This window comes from Platalea leucorodia (genome assembly GCF_965183815.1).
Source record: "Platalea leucorodia genome assembly, chromosome: 8".
Classification (NCBI taxonomy): Eukaryota; Metazoa; Chordata; class Aves; order Pelecaniformes; family Threskiornithidae; genus Platalea; species Platalea leucorodia.
In genome coordinates, this window is record NC_138830.1 from 24,027,030 (window position 1) to 24,050,011 (window position 22,982).

General features: G+C 42.6%; 1 protein-coding gene across 1 annotated transcript in view; it reads left to right on the plus strand.

The window, feature by feature from the left end:
- Positions 1-4,035: 4,035 nt before the first annotated feature.
- Positions 4,036-22,982, plus strand: part of LOC309593903 (vesicle-associated membrane protein 3-like) — a gene marked incomplete at its 3' end in the record, with an annotated part of 43,777 nt that continues 24,830 nt past the window's right edge. Inside the window, exon 1 of the mRNA XM_082319054.1 lies at positions 4,036-4,080. Coding sequence (XP_082175180.1) covers positions 4,079-4,080 — 2 coding nt within the window. The 5' untranslated portion in view covers positions 4,036-4,078. The remainder of the gene's footprint in view (positions 4,081-22,982) is intronic.

Here is a 22,982-nt window from a genome sequence, read left to right on the forward strand (position 1 = left end):
GGGGAGGCAGGAATCTACCTTACCTCTGAGAAGTGAGCTTCAAAGGCTTCTCACTGCAGGATCTTTCAGTACTAATTTCTCTTGTCGAAAAGATCAAGAGAGGAAAATGCAACATTGAAAGTACAGGTGTAAGTATGTGGAAGTTGGTGACAAAGAATCAAAGATACACAGAAGGGGTCTTTTCTAAAGCCTTTTAGTCAATAATTTTTTAAAAATTGTAATTTGGACATACATTGTATAGTATTTAATTTCTCTTCTTTTAAAGATGAAGTTGTCTGGCTATGTTGAGTTTCCAGTGTAATTAATTCTAATGATGTAGGGGGAATTCCTCCTATACTTCAACTGTACATTTAAGTGTGTTGCTGGATCAGAAGATTTGAATACCCAATATTTGAATAATTGATTTCTTTGCCTTGCCTTTCTTCTCCACTTAAATCTTGTGAAACTTGACTACCATTGCTTTCAATATACCAATTGCCCTCACCTTTCTTACTTAGCAACAGCAACAGTGTGTTTTTGTTTTGTGAGCCAAAGTAACCGATAATAGTGTTACTGTCACTAGGTCTGGGATTTACTTTATTATGTGGTCAGTCCATAAACCTATAGATTACACAATGACTCTTTAAAACAGGAATCCTACTTGTAGATCTGGGAGAAAATATGTTTCCTTCAGATGAAGATCACGTAACAGCAGTGGACAGCGTTTTCAGGAACCTCAGTGTTGTATCTGTAGGTTGTCTCTAGTTAATGATAAGCAAGGTCTAGCACCTGCAAGACTTCAGATGTCAAAACTGATTTGCACTGATGCTTGCTGTTGCCTGCTTTCATTCCTGGACTGCCTGAGCAGCATATATATTACAGGTGCCTCTGTAACCGCTTTCATATTTATAAATATGATTTCAGGACAAAATATGAATTATGGATGGGGTAAAAAAAAAAAACACAAACAAAGAAACCAACAACAATGCAACAACTTACAAGCAAGACTGATAGTTTTCCCTGCCCAGGTCTGGCAGGCTAAAGATGCAGGAAACTACTTTCCAGAAATGGAGCGTTTCTGCAGCCATCCCTCCAATTGCAGCAGCTCGCGGCAGCCCTGACCTAGCTGATATCCCCTGGGGTAAAAGAACCGAACAGAACAAGAGGTAAAATCTTTGTGGCAGGGACCTTCATGTGAACACACAGGGCAAAAGATGCCAGACAGGAAAGGAGGTCTGGAGAGAGGAAATGACATGATTAGCAACTTGAGAAAGATTTCTCTGTGTCCCCAGGATGCAGCTTTTCTGATCCAGTTCTGTGTCTTAAATAAAATTTAAGCTGTTTGAACTAATTCTGATCATGTTATTTTTGCCACCACAGGGTGTCTCTGCATCTCTTCTTACACCAAAGGCTTTGGTAGCCTTTAATGGCAAGCTGCAATCTGGAGGGAAGGTAGGGCTAAAGGAATCCGTCCCCCAGCTTAGCTGTGCATTTTCTTCAGGATGGTGAACCTTCTTGGGCTGGAATGCTGATGCCTTCATTAGTTGGTAGGAAATTCTTCTTTAGCGAGTAAGGCGCCATAGTGCAAGGATGTTATTTAATTTGGTTTTGAGAGCTCTCCTGTATCAGATCAAAGAAAGCTGTGGCCATATGATGTGGTGCACCGATCTAGCTTAAGCTCATTCTGCACTACGTTCACAGTGTTTGAAGCATTATCCCTGTACTGGCACACCTGTGCTAAAGCAGGCAATGTCTGTCTGCCCTATTGCCTTTATGCTTACGTGGGTATTTTCCGTTCTCCTTCAATCAGGATAAAGCTGGCATGAAGTCAGCATAAACACTGTGTCATGTGCTCTGGACAGTTTGTATATTAAAACTGCTTCATGTTGGGTTTGGGGTTTTCCAGGATTTTTTTTGAGTCTTACGAGCTTTGGTCTAGCATCAATAGTTACTTGTTCCACTCTCCATATAGTAGGGACATGAAGTGATACCACAGAAAGGGCAGGAAGGCCTAGATAGCATGGGTCCTTCTGTCTCGGGAGCTGCTGGCCACACTAGCCATGCATGACTTTTCACTTCCTCAGAATTCAAATGTGGTTTGGGTTAGAGGACTAAGAAGATAATGTACCTGGTAGCAGGTGGTCCCAATATTGGGCTTAAGTCTATGCGTGGGTGTTGGTGTGGCTGTATGCTATGGGAGTATTATATAACAATATCTTTGTCTAGGATATCTGAAAAGTAAACTGTCCTCAGGAGGAAAGAGTTACGGAGGAATTCCAGATGAAAAGTGCTGAGCTAAGAGGTCTGTGGATGGATAAAGGTTAAAGCTAGTCAGGAATCGTCTGATTGTCATCAGGGCATGTCAGTTGGTTGAAACTCCAGCTTTTTGTAGAGAAAATCCAGTTTGAAGTGTTTTTTTCTTCCATCAGGAAAAGTTTCCCAGGGCCAGGCTGTTATGAGTGCAGTATGTGAGCAAGCCCTTAATGATGTGGTCAAATGTAGAAAACTCAGGCTCAAAGTGCTGCCCTAAGTGATATTTATTTATTCATGCAAATAATTAGCTTCAGTAGAAGAGACAGAATCACCCTCCAGCGGCAGTAGGTATGATGAGTCTGTAATGTAGTGAGCAAGTTCTCAGGCAGCGGAGGGAGAAGGAAGAGAGGTTCCCGTGACCAAGCTGCTCTCGGGTGTTCCACCATTCCCAAGGGACTGGTTCCCCTTCAGAGCTGATGGCCAGGGGCTTGCATCTGAATCAGGCTGTGATAGTATCTGAGCCTGGATTTAGGCAATAACTGAGTGTCCTAACGTCTGGGCTGTGTACCGCTGCCATGGGTGTTGTCACATTCCCTGGTTACTTTCTTTCTCCATGAAAATATTCAACCAATTGATATCAAGTTTAGAAATTGAGACTGATGTGTTGCTCACCCCTAGGACCTGTACCTTTGCCTGTTGCTATGAGGAACAACTCATCTTTTCTTTGGCTTCCACATGCAGAAAACACAGATTTGATCTGATGACACCGATGTACTTTATCCCTAACAGGCACCCCAAGATCTGAGGTCTAGAAACATACAAAAGCTCCTCCTGTGTTCTGGGTAAGCCTACTTATAGATAGCTGGTTTTAAAGGCTTGTGCTAGCTGTCACTGACATCGATGGAAAGTTAGCGAAGGCAGTGATGGGTGGAGTATCTTTTTACAAGTAAAATGGAACAAGGTATCATTGGGGGCAGCGATGTTATGTTCCTGCTTCTTGAAAAACTGTGTATACTTTTTTCTTCCTTGGCCTCTGTTTAGAGTATGTGGTGGCCTTGGTTTAAGTGCCAAGGAGCATGTTCTGCTTCAGAGGAATTTTTGTTCTGTACAGGGGCAGGGGGTGTGCAAGAGAAGTGCTAATGTTAACGAAGGGGATTCAAGGGGGAGATTGGATGCCTAGACGTAGGTTGAGTACATGGTGAAGGCTGCAAGAAGTCAAAGCCAAGAGCATGGAGACTTGGCAACGGCTGTATTTCGTCTGAGACACAATCATTTAAGAAGCAATGGTTGATCTAGTAACTGCCTATCTGCCTCTGGTTTTGCTCTGTTATGGGTAAGAATTACAATCCTGACAACTTGCTTTTTTTTCGTTTGCAAGCGCTCACCCGTGACAGCACAGATCGAACTGCGATACCTCTCGTGATTCCCCCCCCGCTCCTTTTTTCTGTCTAGAGAGGAGAGGGAGAAACAAGGTGGTTACGGAAACAGACGAAGGTTCTCATCCAAATACCCCCGAAGCCTCCTGGCTGGAACGAGCCCAGCCCTGGTAGCCACACCCCGGCGAGACGTTTCCTGCTCGGCGGGGGCGGGGGGCTCCCTTCGCCTTGGTCGCTCTAGGACTTTCTCCTGCCTGGCGTGAGGGCGGGGAGGGGGTACCTCTGTGCCTTGCCTCTGCTTCCTACTCTGTGATGTGAGGCACAGGCATGCTCAGTAGCCGGTGCCTACCCCTCCTATCTCAGCAACAGTGCCTACGGTACTAGGAGACTGCTTGCAGCAGGAGCAGAGCCGGAAAGCCATCTTTGCTGGAGAGGGAGGCAGCAGACCCCGAGCCGCTCGGCTGCACGCCATGTGAGTACCCGGGCAGCCCGGCCCGCAGCCCGGAGCGCCGCGCCCGGCCCGGGGCCCGGCCCTGCCCTGCCCGGGGCCCGGCCCCGGCTGCCCCGCAGGGAAGCGCGCACGGAAAGTTGCGGCGGCGGCGGGGGCCGGGGAGTTGCGGCGCGGCTCGGGAGGCGTAGCGGTGCCACCCTGCTGCTTCCCCAGCCGCGGGGATGAACTTCTGCGGGCGGCGGCGGGTGGGTGCCCGCGGGATGGGCGGCGAGGCGGGCGGGGTGGGGTGAAGGGGTGGAAACGGGAATAAAACGCCTGGAGCTGCCGTAGCCCCTGTGGCTGCATCCGTGCAGCTGCCGGCTCCGAGGAAGGATTTCCAGGGCGTGGGGCTTGGCATGTGTAATTCCGGCAGCCGGAGTCTGTAGCAAGCAGCATCGAAGTCTCGTCTATCTGCTACAGCTATTAACCTGTGAGCACTTAGATGGGGCTCTCACCGCTGTTTATCCAGCTGCCAGGCAGCAGTGGAGAGGATTATTGACACGTTTCTAAGTCGGATTAATACTCAAAAGGAAATGCTGGGCCAAGATCCTCAACAGGTTCAAGTCAGGATTGTTCGATAGCCTGAGTCACTCAGCGCTGCCGATCCACAGCTGCTGGGTCCTGTGTGTTTTCACTGTTTAATGAGATGCTCTCTCTCAAACACTAGCTGTCTGATCAATTCAGCCTCACCGTCTCCAGTACCAATGGCTTCCTGTCAGCAGCGCTTGATAATAATCTGTTCCTTCTTGTCTGCATCTCTTCAAATATCTCTTCCCAGTCTTTGCATTCAGCATTAACGTTCTCTGCTAGGCAGTGATGAAACCCCCAAAGTCAGTTCTGAAACCAGAAGTGTGCTGAGGTAAGTAGGAATTGATCAGACCCCTGTTCATTCACAAAAGAATTCAGGTAGCTCAATGCATCATTTTACTTTCGTCTCAATTCATTGCTCATTCCCAGTGATTCCTAAGGGACAGCCAGAGAAGATGTCTGAAACAAACAGTCACTCACATGTGGTGTACGCGACCAAATATCTGCTGGTATTGGGTGATCTTGGAAGAACTGGAGCTTGGTTGATTCAGACAAGATAAGGAGTGGAAACAGTCCTGGCAATCTCTAATTAAATTACTTTAAAAATATTTCCAATAACCGACTGTTCTTCACGAGGGGTTTTCAAAATAGAGTCTACAATCACACATTCTGAAATGTTGGCTTTTTTCTTTAATGCTTTTTCCTATATAATATCTCAGACAATAAGCTTTTGTTCATGTTGTCTAAAATGTTTTCAAAGCAGGTAACTCTTTGGAAGTAGAAAAAAATTGCTATCTAAAAGAAGATTCCTTGTATAAACACTGAACTCTATCTAACAAAAGCCAGTCCATTGTAAGCTTCTGTTGCCTAGTTGTGTTTAGATCAAGAGCGAGATGATGACATCAAATACTTTTATTTCTATGTGAGCTGTTCTTCCATTATTAATACAAGAGTTTGCTGCTGCAGTATTATACAATCTAAGCTGTTCAGACACAAAGCAATAACTCATAACGTTTAACTAAACCTGTGTGTATTTCAGTCTTGGTGTATATAGGTGTTCATGAGTGCATTTGTAAATAAAGCAGAAGGGGTGATGCTAATGTAACTCGGTCATCCTTCTTCTGTAGGGGACTTGCATCAGACTTCTGACAAAAATTAGAAGAAAAAGGCAAAGCAGTTTTTGTCTATTTTGGCAATATAGACTTTCGGTTTGATAATTGAAACAAAGCCAAGACAAGCAGCTTGTCATTGGCAGTGTCAGTTGGCTTCTGTTTCATTGCTAGATATTGTAATGAAACCTTTTTTTTTTTTTTAATACCTGCATGAATATCATGTCCTAGTAGCTTCTGAGCTACTGATGAACAATAGAGATAAATGCGTATTAGCTACTGACTTGTAGCAGCAGCTGCAGTTGTAGTTCACTGGACTATGAAAGCTAATTGCTAGCGAGCACCAAATACTCTGTAGACGTTACTTCCCCTGCTGTTACACCTATAGAGTATTGCAAACATGGACTGTTCTCATGTGCGTATACAGACACCCACGTGAGACATGATGCTGTGTCTTCAGCTGGTGTGAACCAGTGTCAATAAAGACCTCCTTCACTGGGTCAAACAACAGCTCCATCTATCCTGCTGTGCTGTCCCCTAAAGCAGCTTGCAGGGAGTGCTCAGGGAAGAGTACAAGAAAGTAGTGGTATTCCCAGAATATTTTCCCAGTTTCTAACGATTTAAGGCTCAGGGAGTGTCTGAACCTGAGGAGGGTTCTTTGTATTTCATGACTTCCAGTGGCTTTTTGTTGTTCTTTCAGGAAGGCGTCCAGTTGCTCCATTTGCAGTGTCCTGTGCAAGGAGCTCCATAGCTGGTCCACGCAGGGTGTGAAGGCTGCTTCCTGTTGTTTTTGAGCTAGCAGGCAGCAGGTTCTGTCTGATCTTACTCTTGTATTGGAAATCAGAGAACAGTGTTCCTTATTCACCATCTTCTCTGTGATTCATGATTGTGTATCACCCCAGCGGACCTGCACTGATTTACATCAGTGGGAATCTGTCCCTATGGTCTCTATTGCAGTGAGTACAATCCAGGGCAGATGAGATACACTCAGGTAAGAGACATCTTTCATCTTGGTGCAGGCAGGGGAGAGGAAGCTGTGACATAAAAAGGTTGAATGAAAGGAGAAGGATATAAGAGGGATCTAAAGCAAGAACAGAGAAGGGTTGGACCATGCCAGTGCAGCTTGGGAAGATTGTTCCAGGTGTAAGGGAGAGCACACAAACTTATTTGGAGGAGATATGAGGAGCAGTGAAGGGAGACGAGGAGAAGAGGCGCTTATAGGCTTTGTTCCTCTCTGGAAAATAGACCAACAGCAGCAGGTGGAGTATATGGTTTTGTTTCTTTTACAGGGGTCACATCTCAATAGGTAATTATATATAATAGAAGCTCATGGCATCATGTCATCTGTTGTTTACAGATAGGTCAGTGACCAGACAGCAGGGTGCCTTTGATTACATTAATCCAATACAAATGTCCTCTATTGCAGGGTACAACTTTTGTGAGACAAGCAGCAAAGCAAAGCACCTGGCTCTCCCTGGGGCAGAATTGCCTTGCTGTATCTCATTCCTTGGGTAGCAGTTAGAGCTAAAAAAACAAAACAAAACAAAACAAAAAAACCCCCAAAAACAACAAAACAAAACAAAACAAACCAACAACAACAAAAAACAACAACAACAACAAAAAACCCCAAAACCTTCTGCCTGCTTTAGAGCAGCAAAGAGTACATCCTGGAGGGGACAGATGGGATTAAAATGGTTCCACCAATTGTAATGAGTCTGTTCTGGTTGAATGTCTATTCAGTTCTCTGAAAAGAATGGTGTGGCTATGGTCTCCTGCTGTTAGTAGAGCAGTACTTACCCCTCCTTTTGTGGGCATAATTTTATGAAACTTGCAAAATTTCCCTACCCAGCCCTTCTTTTGTACTGATCAGCAGAGACAAACCGATTTAGTACTGTTCTCTACACAATCCTGATCCGCTGCTTTTAGGGAGTTTAGTGGCTTACAAAAGTGCATACAGCCAGCGCATGTCCTAGGAAAGTATAACCAGTGTGAAACGGAGGGGTAAATTTTCTAAGTGGTGCAGCTGTTCTGTGCTGGTAAGTGTCTGTGTTCCCTTAAGAAATATGTTCCAAAAGACCTTTGAAAATCCATGGTGGCAGGAAGATTTGAGTCCACTGGAGCTCTCAGAGTTTTACATCTGGTGGGCAACTGCCTCAGACCCAGAGAGGCTAGGTTCAGTCTTGACATTTTCTGACATTTTTTCCCTCCCTACAGTCAGCCAGAGGGACTGAGGGTTTGAGGGTCTTGTAGTATTGGTTCACACAAGCATAGCTATGAAGGAGTGGGTTGTTCTTCTCATTTAAGGGATGTAATGGAGCTTATAGTGAAAATAACCAGGCTGTGCACATGAGAAGAGGATGTTGAGGAGGGGGAAGGACCCCTTTTTCAGCATGGTTCTATTCTGACCCTTGTTTGCTGGTTCTATGGCTCACATCCCTGAGTAAGAGCCTTGAAGTAAGGGCGTTAGGAATAGGAGCTGTTGTTTAGTCTGCTGCTTTGGGACATCAACAGGGGGATGTATGTGTTTGTTCATTGTTTGTTCCCTTGACTTGCTCTTTTGTGGCATCATGCAGACAGGGATCTTCTTCATGTATTGCATTAGAAATAAATGCTTCCAGCTCACGTTAAGCGTTATTCCTGATACACTTACTTGCCATTTGAAATAAGGGTGGCCCAAGTACGTCATAAATATTTTGGATTTTTGGGTGATGAGTGTTTGCATGTGTAGAGATCAAACTGAATAGTGTCTTGAGGACCTCAGTGAAGAAAATAATCCCAGACTGGAAGCTACTGGGAATTATATGTGACAAGTATAGACAAAGTGAATGTGTGTCACGATAAACATTCTTCAAATAGGCTAATGCGAGGTAGATGAAATCCAAATATATTTAGTTTGGTGGTCCCTTTCTTTGTGACTTAGTGCTCATTCATTCTGCTGTGCATCAGCCATAACTTGTTCCTATTGACTTCCAGGCATTTTACATAGATAGTTCCAGCTGTGGAGTGACTTACAGGACACTTAAAGTGCCTGTAGTGGAAGCTGAATTGGTCTGCTAAAGGAGCATTTCCCCTTTTTAGATGCTATTTACATAATTAATGTCTTCCTGAAAAATCAATAATTAGGCTGTAGAGCACTAGGCAAACCCATGTTTGTGTGCATGTGTGTGTACAGAATGCTCCTGGGGTGAACAGGCATGGTTGAAGAAAGGAGAGCAATGCATTTAACCTGTTCTCTCCTTCCTTCCACCGCCCTTCTGCCACCATTTGTAGGACGCAGAACGCATGGAAGATTCTCACTGACAGCTTTAGTCAAATGTTTATGGTGCCCTGGAAGGGGCAGTACAGACTGTCCTAAATAAGTTCAAATTGACTGAACTGCTCATTTAAAGCAATTACGACTTAGAGAGAGAATATCCTCTCACCTACGTCATTCAGTAGTCTCTGCTGTCATTATTCATAGCCATTACCAGCAATTAACTAGGCTGGTGCTTTTTAATGATGCAATTCCTTTTTCCCTGATGTCTGTACTTGAGCCCTCTAAACTCTTTGCCATTATCCACTGAACAACCACCAAATGATTGCAAGGTGGGTTTTTTTTTAACTGCTCAGTTATGACAACCTTATGTTTTTCTGTGTAAAGTAGTAACTCATTGAAATAGATTTGTCTGTACATAAGTGTACATAAGTGTAAAACATAAGTGTTTTGTCAGTTGCAATTATATTGTAGCTTCTGTACTGGGTGAAATAATGAGAATCGAAGTTCCTGACCAAATGGTCTGAATTACCTGATCAAGTTCCTTGATCTCTTCAGATGCAAAATTTAATGAGAAATGTGCAGAAAAATGAAAGTATTTCTTTTTCAGAGTAAATGAGAAGGGAACTTAATTTATCAGATGTAAACTTACACCTGCTGGACTCAGTATCACAGGGTCAAAAGAGAACTCTTCTAGAAAATAGATATTCTCCTATGATGACCTTTTAGAAGATCAAAAAGACGTTGTTTCAGAAATTGTGGTTTTGGGGTTTGTTTTTTTTAAAGTACATTCTCATCTCTTGCAGTGCTGTCTAAATGTAAACTGGTAAATGTATTGGAATCAAGTGCTGTCACCACATATGTATATATCAGAGCTGTAGTTTGCTTGTGTTTTGGAAGCACCAAATAGCTGACTGTGTTTGCGAGGAGTCAGTGCTGTGAACTTCGCTGGAGTTTTTATTATTATGAAACATGTCAATACCGTGCAGAATTGACACAGCCTTTGCAAGAAGCTGGAGACAGAAACAGAACTGATGGGCGGTGGGAATACACCAGAGGCTGTGATGTGTTCTGCTTCATTGAATGGTGTCCTTATGCTGGAGTCTAAGTAGGAAAGGAAGTATCCACAGAGTTTACAAAACTCCTTACGTGGGCTAGAAAAGAGTTGAAGAGAGGAAATACACAGTGATAAGTGTTGTACTAAACTGTTGTTAATGCCTGATACTGGATAGATGCTGATTTTCTTTTAAGATGCTCGCACCAGATCTAGATGGGAATTTCTATATTGAACTTCTAAAATTTTAATTGGAAAATGAAATTGAACAATTGAACAGTATTAGAAATGCAGTCATTGTAGGGAAGAGGTTTTTCTTACTTTCCATTCTGTATGCAGAAAACTGTGTTATGTTACAAAATTATCAAAAGACTTCTTTGCATTCTTCGAAATGAAGTTGCAAAATTTGGTTTTAAAAGAGGACTGTAGTGCACATGTTCAGGAGAGATGTTTTGCAGTCTGTTTTTGGAGATATTAAAAAATGTGACTGGATGGTGTCCTAAGCAACTTCATTTAGTGGGCCCTGCTTTGAGCAGAGGGTTGGACTAGATCATCTACAGAGGTTCCTCCCAACCTCAGCACTTCCATGATTCTGTTTGAAAAGGTCAGTGAAAATTGAATATGTTGAAGTTAATTAAGCTAATAATTGGCCGTTTCCCAAACATTCAAGATTTTGACTTTTCATCCATGATAACTCAGTAGCACTTTCATCTTCAACCTGTTGGTAGTGGACGCTCCAGAAATACCTGTAATAGAAGGGGAAAACACATGGTATTTGGGAAGGGAGGAATTGTGGGAGTTTAAAAAAAAAAAAAAAAAAAAAAAGCACATCACTGGAATGCATTATTAAATTTGGCTTGAATGCAAAAGTTCATATTCCTCCCATGGAGAACAAAACCCAGGTTCCCTGCAAGCAAGCTTTCTCATCTTTCATATTCAATGCAATCTTCTCTAGCTTGGAGTCTGCTCCCATCTCTGTACACCATGTCTTGCAATAACTTGGTAGTTTGGAAAAAGCTATCGTTCTGTTCCCCTGTAAATGTTGTCTTGGTAGTGCAGAGTGTACGTTCTAACAAAACCATATGTGCTTATATCAAGTTAGGGTGTCCAGATCCATAACAGAGGAGAAGCAAATATCGGTGTCACATGCAGCAGACTGGAAGAGGTAGGAATTATTGGTAGTAGGCAAGGTTACCAAGCAGTGGTGTGCTGACCAAGACAGGAGTTGTGATGCACTGCTACAGAGCTGTGGCTTTTGCAGCTCAATTTGTAACTTCTGGAAATGGTGGGTTTAATCCCTGGTTTATCTAGCAAGTTGGTGGCAGTTGAATTAGCACAAAGGACTGTGTTGCTTCAGGGCACAGCTGTGGAGGTGGATCCTTCGTCTGTGGGGCCATACAGGAGGTATATGGGCACACTAGACAGAGGGTGCTCCTTATATCCATGCTGGTAGCAAGTACCTCTTGTTTTTGGGCTGTCGGAAGCAGGACAGATCCTTAGCCCAGCATCTTCCCTGCTTCTCCAGATCTCCTTCCTCAGTCTAGATTTCATGTACCTCTGGAGAAGAGGTGAGGGGTGAGTTTTCCCAGCAAGCCTTGTGAACTGTAGTTCTTGCTGGAATTAATCTCTGGACCTTCAAAGTGAGCAATGCACCCAAAGTACTCAGCTCTACTGGAACACGGTTGACTATATAAGAGCAAGTGTGCATCTGTGAAGGAAAGGACTTGGGAACTGGCTCCATAGGCTTCTCAGCATCTCCTCTGCACTCATGGAAAGGCCGGGGTGCTGGCTCTGGGAGGTGGGGGGTGTTGTAATGCACCAGTTGCCCTTTTAGACACTGAGGTCCTGAGTCAGACAATGTGCCAGCATTTTAGAAATACATGGGTCCTGGTAAAGCTTTCCTAGAAACTACGAAAATCATTAATTATCCCTAAACCTACTTGTTATCTGCTTCAGGAGGTTAATGGTTAGAAATTATGTTTGTTCATTTGAATTCACATACAAAAATAGCTCCTCTTTATCATGCTAGTGAATCTGGCCCTACTCAGGGCCTTAATTACAGTGTGCTGCATTAAGGCAAAGGGCTCTGCTGCTTGAAGGCATAAACCTTGAAAGCAACAACTCCAGCTGTTGGCACAGACTATCACATGGGATTGTGTTTTGTACATTATTTTGGAGTTTAGAGGGGAATTCTAGCACCGGGCATTTCTTATTGCTCTCCGTGATCCTGAACAACACTGAAAAAAAGAGACAAAAATCTCTCTCCACCCCCCCATATTCTTTTAGGTTGATCTGTGAGAAAGCTTCCTGAACTCCAGCTAGGTTTGCTGATAGCTCTGATAGAGAATGGTTCCCCCTTCTCTTTCTTTCATGTCTCTCCCGTAGTATCCATTTCCAGTGCATGCACAGAGCGGATAGCTGCACCCAACAGCTGTCACCCATGGCGACAATTCAGATGGGGGAAGGGGAAGGGAAGCGAAGAAACAAAGAGCTTTAATCAATAGCAGCAAAACCAAACTTGTCGTCTAATCCTGAAAGGCATAGAGCACATGGTGCTATCACCAAGCAGCTAAACTGATCGGTGTGGCACTTTGTGCTGTTGAACATCCTGAGTGGGATCAAATCTTAGAAAACAGTTACCACAAGATAATTGGACTTGCCTATTGGTAAAAATGCAAAGATTCCTAAATAGGCATCGGATTGAGCATCAATAAGCAAAACTCTGGCAGAATGACCTTGCATCCCTGCAGGCCTGATTTGCTACAACTGGTTCTGGCCAAGTACTCATATTTGCAGGGGACCGTTGTGTACAGATACAGCTTTGTTTGTTTTCTGTCACAAGTGCACTGAGTGACAAAACAGTTCTTCCAGAAGGCTTTGGGTATCTGGTGGTTTCCTACACTTCAAAAGCTGACTGAGATTAGATGATGACTTATAGCCCATCAGCTTACTTGAGAATTTCAAGGCAGAATTCTCTGAGCTGGTGTCAGCATTGTGGTTGAGAGCTTTTCTGCTGATTGGGATCCGGGGAATCCTGGTAGCAATTGACAGTCTAGATATCCCAAGTGTTTAGCAGAGATCCCACCAGGCTATAAAAGTCTGCTTCTGAAATGTTTGACTACTTCTTTCCAGCAAGGAGCTGTACAGTCATTCCCTGACAGCTGTGATATTGTCTCCCACACATATATGAAGATCACACAGTGACATTTTTCAGCAACTTTGTTTACTAGATGATATAAATACGAAAATACTTCAAGTCACTTAACATTTTGATGCTTTTCTCTTTGCATTGAACATTTTAGGGGGACTAGGAGAAGGGAATGGAAAGGCAGAATATGCCCCATGTGTCTTGACACATTGACACTGACCTGCACATTTCTCATGTCAGTTCTCAGTTGTTCATGTACATGGTCTCTTGTATTTCATCTTCATAATTGATGCGTGCCTAGAGCAGCAATGTTAAAGCAAAGACCCTTGCATTAGCATGTTCATTGCCCTTGTTGTGACAATCAGTTTTATGCAGTTAACTCTAGGGGAGAATGAGCGGATTTGATTTTAAGTTCTGTGCAGAGACTGAAATGTTTTAGCAGTAGAATGATCCCCTTACAGAAATCACAGCTGACAGGTGCTTTTCTTGTTCAACCCCCACCTGGCAAAGCCAGTTACGAACTATGCCAGTTGATATTTTTCTTGTTGCTGACTCCCAGACAGCCATTTGCTGAGGATCTCCTTCACCACCACAGTTTTAGAAATAAAGCCTGTTTTCACTCCTGAGTCCTGTCTCCCAGCCCTTCCTATTTCACGAGCAGTCTGGATGGTGAAACTTGTCATGCAGAAAGAAGGCACTTTGACTTAGACTAAAACATAACAATTACAGGATTAAACGCTCTCTGTATTTGGGTGGAGGACAGAGCTTAACAAGTCAGATAGCGTGTGTGGATGAATCAAGAGGGGGCCTGCACCTTGGGGAAGGGAGCATTGTACCTGGAGTTCCTCTCTCAGAAATACCCTTGTTCCTGTGCACCTTCAGTGAACAAGAGGTACCAAGAGTTCTGAGTAGCTTGCTGTAGTCTTGAGGAATCTGCAGTTCTTGTAGCAAGTCAAAGAACTCCAGAAACTTTAAGTTTGATTGCACTGAATCGTTGCTAGTATTGAAGTCCCTTAGAAGATTAAGTGCTACCCAGCAAAGGGAAAAAGAGTCTAAGAGGTCATATCTGTTTAGGAAGTTAAATCCCAAATCCTCCGAGGCGATATGGCTACTGGCTCTTGATCAGGTGCAGCTCAGAGCTAAATCATTCTGTACAAGGTACTTTCACTCTGAGATGCTGCAGTAGCGTTGCATAACTTGAAGGAAAACTTTAAAAAAAAAAAGTAGAAAAAATATAGTTCAGAAGGTAACTCCCAATGAATTAAGCATTACATACTTTGCTGAGTGAACGTGAAAAATCCCCAAATATTGTAAAACATTTAACAACTTAACCAGTGACAAGCCAAATGTTCATTTAATTTAAAACTGCTCTTTTTTTTTTTTTAGTTTGGTGATGGTGCTTTTCTCTGGATTTGTTCTAGCGTTGCTTGTCTATAGGACTGAATGTGGTTTACAGCGAAGGCAGCTGTTCCTCCAACTTGGACCGGAGTAGCTGTGCTTCAGTGTTTGGATATATGCAACCATTTGCAAAACTCCTCTAGTTGAAAGGATTTTTCTCAAAGGTTTATGTTTATTTCTACAATCTTTGGTTTGCTTTGAAACTGATTGTGCAGGTTGCTTATGGGATTATGCATGTAAGTAGCAAAGGAAGGTACTTGATAAAGATTTCTTCGTATGTTTAAAAAAACTGTCATTCGGGATTTAGGATAAAAAATGAGAGACTCCACTTACTTGAAGGGTGGTGGGGTATTATTGTGAGTAACAGACAGGGGATAGCAACTTGGTGAGTGTGTGGGGAAGAGGAGACAAATAAAGGTGTTTACACTTGCAGCTCGCTGCACCGAGCCAACATTCAGTCTCTTGACAGCACAGTCACATAACAGTCTCCGGCAGCCAGGTGTCTTAGGCAGTGACTCATACACTGAGTACAGTTTTCTGTTGTTTTCACTGTGGTCCCTTGTTAACCTGCAGATGGTCTATCTTGAAATCTGCCTTCCCCTGCAACTTCCCAGTGGTGAATGTGACTTGTGTGCCTGTATTTGAGACTTCTCCCTTCCTGAGGTGGCTTAATTACAGATTGATTATAGATTCACCAACCAGCAAGCATCAACTACAGCTCCAAGTGACAGAGGGCTCCTTCCTGTGGAAATGGCCTTCCTTTGAACCTGTACTGGGATGGTAGTGTGCGTTTTGGGGCTCTACCAGCAGAAACATATCAAACAGGCTATCAGTGGTGACAAGAGACAGGATTGCAGTAATTCCCTTGTGTTGTCAAATAAACAAAGGGAATCCCTCTGCTCTGAGCAACAATTTCCTTTAATTTGGTCAAAATAGAATAATCTGTATTTATTCTTCTTGGCTATCTCTTTTGAGAGCATAAACTAGGCAAACTTGCCTTCATTCTTTCACAACAGAAAAAGACTAGTTGTAGGCTGAGGTCAGAAGAAAATTGATTTAGAATATGTGAGCAATTAAGTTGATGGCCTTGACTCTTTCTTATGCCAAATAGAACTTTTGAAGTTCAGAAAAGCCTTTGCACTTTCTGTTCTGCCAAGCTCCAACCTTGTAAATCCTTTTCCCAGGAGCAATACAGAAAAATGAGAATTGTCAGGATGGAGAAGATTTCTGTTACTTTAATCTCACATCTCAAATGGCAGCATCGTGGATGCCTCAGCATTTGCAAAAATACTAGGCACACGAGAGATGGTTTGACCTCTGAACAGACCAAACAGCCCAATAGTGTCTCATACGGGAGACTTGAAATTTTAAGCAAAGTTTTCTCTCTCCCAGACTCTTTTAATTAGCCAGTAGAACTCTAGGTATTCTTACTATGTACACACAGAGGTAGAGAGCTGGTCACGCTAAGCCATCCTTTTCCTGTTTCCAGTTAAAGAGCTTTATGGACAAAGGCTGACTGGCTTTGTACTGAACATGTACACTGGGAGTGCAGTGAAGAAAAACAGGATCTCTGCCCTGCTAAAAATGAAGCAACATGATAAATCTCCCTATGTAGTATTCATGCAGGACCTATTACCTGGGCAATACCATTGTTTCTACTGCTAACCCATGTCTGTCAATGAGGCCTATAGCAGTGCTGAATCGGGGAGCGCATGTCTTTGGGATGCTTCTGCTTCCTTTTTACTGTAGCTACAGAGAGACTGAATGTAGAGGACACAAGGATAAACTGGGTGGGATGCACAACCCACTGCTATGTTAGACATCACACCACCTCGCTGTTGCACAGAGAAGGAAATTAGTGCTGTTTCTGTCCTGTCTCTGTCTTCCTGTCTTCAAAGTGGAACAAAGGGAAGATATTGTAGTTGGCTCTCCAAAAAAAGACTTTACTTTTCCAGAATGTAGCGTATTTTGTATTTCCAAGTACAGCATAGATTTTACATAGAACTTGCTCTTGGGCATATTCAGATAAATGCTCAGGATGCTTAACTCCGGAGATCAAAAAGACAAGTAAGTTGATGCTACAAAGATTATGAGAGAAGATATTAATATTCCTTGAGAAGTGTGAGATTTCTAGGTGAGAAAATATCCATCACAGGAACGAACACCTCTGCCTAGGAGCATGCAGATGTTTTTCAAATTGCTGATGTTTTTAATGACAGCTGCTTTGTGCAAATGTGTATAGAGATACCCAATTTAGATGTTTCCATGATGCTGTGCAAGAGCTATTCTGCATATGAGCGTTATGATGCAAAGCATATTCTATGTGTCAACTCAGTGTTTTGCTCTGTCTTTAGAAATAAAATCCGGAGAGGCTGGTATTTTTTGCCTGTGTGTGCATTAGATGGGTTGTTTTGGGATAGGAAATTTGTTTTGTTTATTTTTCAGACTATCTAATAAAGGGGAAGTAGTCTGAGAAATTAAAATGTTGGAATTCAGCCTCTTGTTTTTGGGGCTTCATCTCCAGTCCACTGAGGTGGCTATTGTCCTAGTTCAGGCAGTCTGGCTTTGAAGAGTACTCATTTCTTCCCAGTAGTACTCTGCTTTACACAGGATGTGTTGTTGGTGCTTATCTTCTCTATGTGGAAGTATCCTTTATAGCAAGTTTAATGACGACAAAACAGTAACAACTATTTTAAGTCATGTGTCTATAGCATCAGAGAAATAGAGAATACATTTCATAGAGGGACAGTGTGTGGCTATTGACTGCACGGGAGCTAGTCCTATTCATAAAAGCCGAAGATTGCGGATAGTATACCATACTAGGTAGAAGAGGATGCATCCAGCATCTTTCTCATTCCTTCTTGTCCCTAGTCTGTAATATACATGTAAGTAAAACAAACTGATTCTTGGAATATAGCAGTAGTCCTGTATTAGCCATATCTAATTGGCTGAAATCAAGAGAAATGTGTAAATGGCCCATAGGCCCTGGGTCTCTCACATCTGGTACACCAGAGCAGAGCAACAACATGGATCAGACAAGCAGGCAGTGATTTGAAAGTTCAAGTGAATGCACAAGGTTGAAAACTCCTTGAAGAGGGGAGTGAGAGATTTCCCTCTAAAACCACCTGTCTGAAAGACAGAGCTTTTTAAAGTGGGGGAACAAACAGTGAATTTTAATTAGGATAATGTTTTTAATAGGCTAAAACCAATCAAAATACCCCGCTGTGTCTGAAAGACAGTGGCACTGGCAACGTCAGCACTGCACAGATTTACAACATATAAACATTGACAAATGAACCAAAGAAGAATTCAAATCTTGTTGGAAAACTAAGACAAATATAGCCATTGTATATATTTTATGGATTTTTTTTCCTTCAGAATTAGCAACTGTTAATGGGAATTAAGAGAGAAGATAGAACATCCAGAGGAGACCCACGAAGATGGTGAAGGGTTTAGAGGGGAAGCTGTATGAGGAGCTGCTGAAGTCACTTGGTCTGTTCAGGCTAGAGAAGAGGAGACTGAGGGAAGACCTCATCGTGGTCCACAGCTTCCTCACAAGGGAAGGAGGATGGGCAGGCGCTGATCTCTTCTCCCTGATGACCAGTGATAGGACCCAAGGGAACGGCAGGAAGATATGCCAGGGGAGGTTTAGGTTGGACATTAGGAAAAGGCTCTTTACCCAGAGGGTGGTGGAGCACTGGAACAGGCTCCCCAGGAGGTAGTCACGGTGCCAAGCCTGACAATATTCAAGAAGCAATTGGACAATGCTCTCGGACATATGGTGTGAATTTTGGGGTTGTCCTATGCAGGGACAGGAGTTGGACTCAATCCTTGTGGGTCCCTTCCAACTCAGGACATTCTATGATTCTATGATCCTGGTTTAAATTGAGTAGCATAAGTGAATAAAAATGATTTATGTAGTTCTCTTACATGCTTATGATTGTCCCAGAGCTTTAATGAATGTTTTCCTTCTGCTGATGTCCTCCAAATTTGTCTCGCAGAATTGAGTTACTGTGGGATTGTGTCTCCATCACGATGCTCCAGAAATTGACATTAGTGAAGTAGTGAAGACTTCTGTCCTCTTCCTGAATGTTTCTTCTCTCAAAGTACTAGGAAATAAAACGGCCTGCAACAGCCCTTACTCACTGTTTGGCTGGGAAGGTGGCTTCAGGGTGGTGGCTTCTGCTATTCGTGGTTCTTTGTAACCCCTGCAAGTGTTCCTGGTGTTTGGTGATACATATGATAGTAAGTACCAGTTAAGTGGTGAGCGAAATAGAAGAGCAACAAGTTATAATAGTATGATGCTGGTGCAAGGAAAGATGTTGTGGTCCAGTGAGGCTCGTGTTTACATGAGCGTGGTTTACTGGGGTAAAACATAACCATCTCTGCCTTGCTCTTTCTTTTTTTTGCCTCTTTCTTCATCTTTGATCTATGACTAACTCTGACTATCTTTGACTATCTTTGCTCTCCTGTAACTAGTCTGCCTCGCAAAACCTTTTGTGGAGCGAGTTTGCTCCAGCAGTGTGTGCACAATGTCTGTCTTTTAGATTTTTTCATCAGAGGCTGCATCTTGTGCCATCAGGAATAAACTTGCCTGGCTCGCTTCTAATTTGAAATTTGGTTTCTTAATTGTTAATAAATTAAAAAAAGAAAAAAAAAAGAAGAAAAAGAGCAGTCATGCTGTGACACGTGAAGGGAACAGAAGGTATAGACTGGGGAAAATATATTCTCACTAGAAAAGATCTTTGAAGAGACAAAATAAATTCCCTATGGAAAGATCAAAGCACATGAAGTTAATGGATTATGACAAGGTAAAAAAAATAACTGGAGAAAATAGTAGGTTCAAACATAAGAGGGAAATAGGAAAGAGTGGGTTTTGTTGGAGATAGAGGATAGTTAGATGGCTAGCTAAGTACTTGAGATTATATGTTGTAGCTAAAAGGCTATTAGCAGGAATAGGGATTTCTTTTCTCATGCCTGACACAGCCTCCAATTACGCGGTGTTGAGGTAGCCTTGGAGGTGCAGTCCTGAATTCCTCCTCTATTGCAGTGCTCTGTGCTGGTGACTACTGCCTAATGCATCTTGTAGTGCAACCAGACCCTCTCAGACTGACGCAAGACTGATGTAATAACTCCCTTAAAGTCACTTTAATAGTCTAATTAGGTCTTGCTAGGGTCAAAAATATATGGAGTTTATCAAGGAAAAAAAAGGCAGAAACCCTTCTGGTGAGCTAGAAAATGTTAACAGGTGAAGAACTCTGGAAAAACTTTTGTTCAGGTTAATGTTATCAAAGTTCATCTGTATTGCTGTAGGTATCTGTGTGCCTTCTTCATTGCTGCAGTGTTTGATGCCTTACCATCATACAGAAATAGAAACAGAGAACTACAGCTAAGGCACAAAGACAGATCCTCAAAGATCTCCCTCTCAATGGCCTACGCATCAGTGGGAATCAGACATTTGAAATGCCTCTCAAGAAGCTGGGGTCAAGTGACTTTGTCCAAGGCTATGCTGGGTTTCTGTAGCAGAGCAGAAGCTGCACCTCACTTCTCCTATTTAGTCACCCATCCTTCCTCCAGTCCCACCACAAAGCAGAAGTCCCAGGGGACTTGTGCTGGTGCTTTACATAAACGAGGAGGTTTACCTGCACTAATTACAAAGTAAGTGTTGGATCTGCTGAGAGATACTCAGCCACCCAGCACTACCTGTAGGTGTTGCTGTTTGCCCCTCTGGTTTATTTCGCTGTATGTTTGACCAGTTCTGTCTCCACAAACATGCTGGTTGTTTCCTGGTTTGACAGTGATGTCTGCATTGAGTGAGAACCCAATGTTTGTTGCCTGCCCTTCTCGGCAACACCCGCTTGTCCTCTGTCTTGGGTCAGTTCCTCATTTGCCTTTTCACAGTTCTTAAGAAACAACCTGCCCCTCTTGTCTTTCTGTCTACAGAAGTCTATTCTGAAAAAGGCAGTAGATTTGTATAGTGACTGGAGGCAAGAAAAGTTTGCATATGTGGGACACCTCTGTATTGATGATCTGATGGAGAGCTGATCAATACTGGGGTGTATTTAGAAGTGCAGTGTCTTGCCTGTGACTGTATGCTATGAGAGGTGTTGTGACCAGATGGGGCAAGGGAGGGATTAAGGCCCTGGTAAATCCTGGTCTGCCAGACCTCTCTCCTCATTAATACTGCCTGTGCTTTGTGTGTGCTCCTCTGATATGTGATTTTTTTAACTTCCAAGAAGTGTCTGAACTGATGTAGGAACTGTGTTGCTTCCAGCTCACAGGCAACTTCAAATTAAATATATATTTAACTTAATTAAAAATAAAATCATAAGCCTTTCTTTTTGTTAGACAGCTTCACTTTAAACTAGAAATTTTTTCATTGTTTTACAGCAGCTGCAAGAGCAGTAGTCTCTCTTGTCTGTCCCCATGATGAGAAAGAATTATGTAAAGGAATAGATTCCAGTAGGTGCATAGTCCAGTAGGAGTAGAGCAACATGAATACAAAATTCAGTTATTAACAGCAAAACACTTCTATCATCTGTTCTCTTAATATCTTGTTTAGTTTGGTGCAGTATAGACCAGAGAAGCAAAAAGCGATGGGAACTAGCTGCAGCAAGACTGGGTTGGATAGAACAAATGCTTTTGATTAGAAATGTTATTACTGTACCCATCTAGAAATGAGAAGATACCTTGACCTGAATATTTGATATTTGGAATTCTTGACAATAGGATGCCAACATAATTTAGAAGCAGTAATTGAAGGACAGCTGCCTTTGGGTGACTTATGCAATATGTCAAGAACTGTTACAGTATTGAGGCTTTTGCCAGCTCTGGGTATGAGGCCCATGCTTCTCCCACTGTGTCTAGGAGAATGGGTCTGTTATAGTCCTTTCTGTGTCATGAGAAAATTGGGGACTTCATATCTGGCACCACGGTTGTATCTTTTGCTTTTAGTATCCAAAATAGATATTTGGAGTTGTGGAGCTTAACCAAACTCTGCAGCAATTGCTGCTTACCAGTTACATTCTGGCCTACACACGTGTGTATGTAAGGGCTAGTAGCCTGGTACCTCATAATTAGCAAATTCCTCAATTCCTTCAAAAGCAATAAACCAAGATGTTGAACAAAGGCCTCCCCCCCCCATCTTAGTTCAGCAGCCATGTTTAGATACTGGTCCTGAAATTTCAGTTTTCAACTTTCATTTTACCATGTTCCACTTCTACAAAGTGATAGTCACAGTGGTGCCCTTTTGGCACACGCTGTTCCTGCCAGGCCCAGAGCAACTGACCTCTGTGGAGTAAAAGGGAGTGCTACTCCCAGAGACCATTCCTGGGTACAAAAGTGCAGTGTCTCCTTCTCTTCCATCTCTTTCTGTTTCCCAAAGCTAGGTATGGCTTTTATTTTGCATATTGTCAATTTTACCACCAATCATTTCCATTTCAGTGCTGATGTATGAAAAATGATAACAGACAAAACATTGCTACGGTAGGGTACTACTATGAGATGATGCTGGCAGTACACACAATTAGCCATATTAATTTCTTCTCTTTTAATAGCTGGGAAGAAAACATATGGAATCAGTGAACAACAAAACCTCAGTTTTCATTTGAAAAAGGAAATAGAGAATGATTCATCCCAAAACCATACGCTCCAAAGGAGGAAGATTTGAATTATTAACAACATATCTAAACATGATGGGTGCTGACACTTTCATCTCTTTTATTTTTACTGCTGTGGATTTTCTTCACATGCAGTGAGAGAATTTACACTACAGGAAGTGTTAATGGTTTCACGCTTCCTACCTGGTTTTAGCTGCCTAATTTATGGAAAGCCATTACTCATTGAGTCACTGCTTTCACAGGATTAGTGTGGCTGAGATAGAGCTTTGGGTGTTCCTTCAATTTCCATATTTGCTTGAAAGGAACAACAGACCCACATTAAAACTGTTAGTGTTTGTTATTACAGTAGAGTTCAGAGTCTCTGCTCTACTTGATCATGTACAAATATTGCAAGAGATGCTCCCTGTCCCTATAAGCTAACAAGCTAAACAAACAAGAAAGATAGAGACTTATCTCCATTATAGATGCTGTGAGTCAGGGTGTCTCATTGTTCAGAATTTGTGCCTAATCAGATGGGAGTTAAATATTTGCAAAGATTACACACAGAAGCAATACTAGGAATCTCACTATAAAGAACTGTTCATCCTGCAATAGCTATTGCAGAAACACATTTACTCTTGTGTTGATTTTAAGAGGTTTTGGCTAGACATTCGCAAGTTAGTTACAAAAAATAACAGCCAAGCCTGAGGATCAGGGTTTGCCCCTAATGGTAAATGAACCATGGGTTGAAATACGTTTGGGCTGTCTGTATCATGAATGTAACAGGAGAAATGCA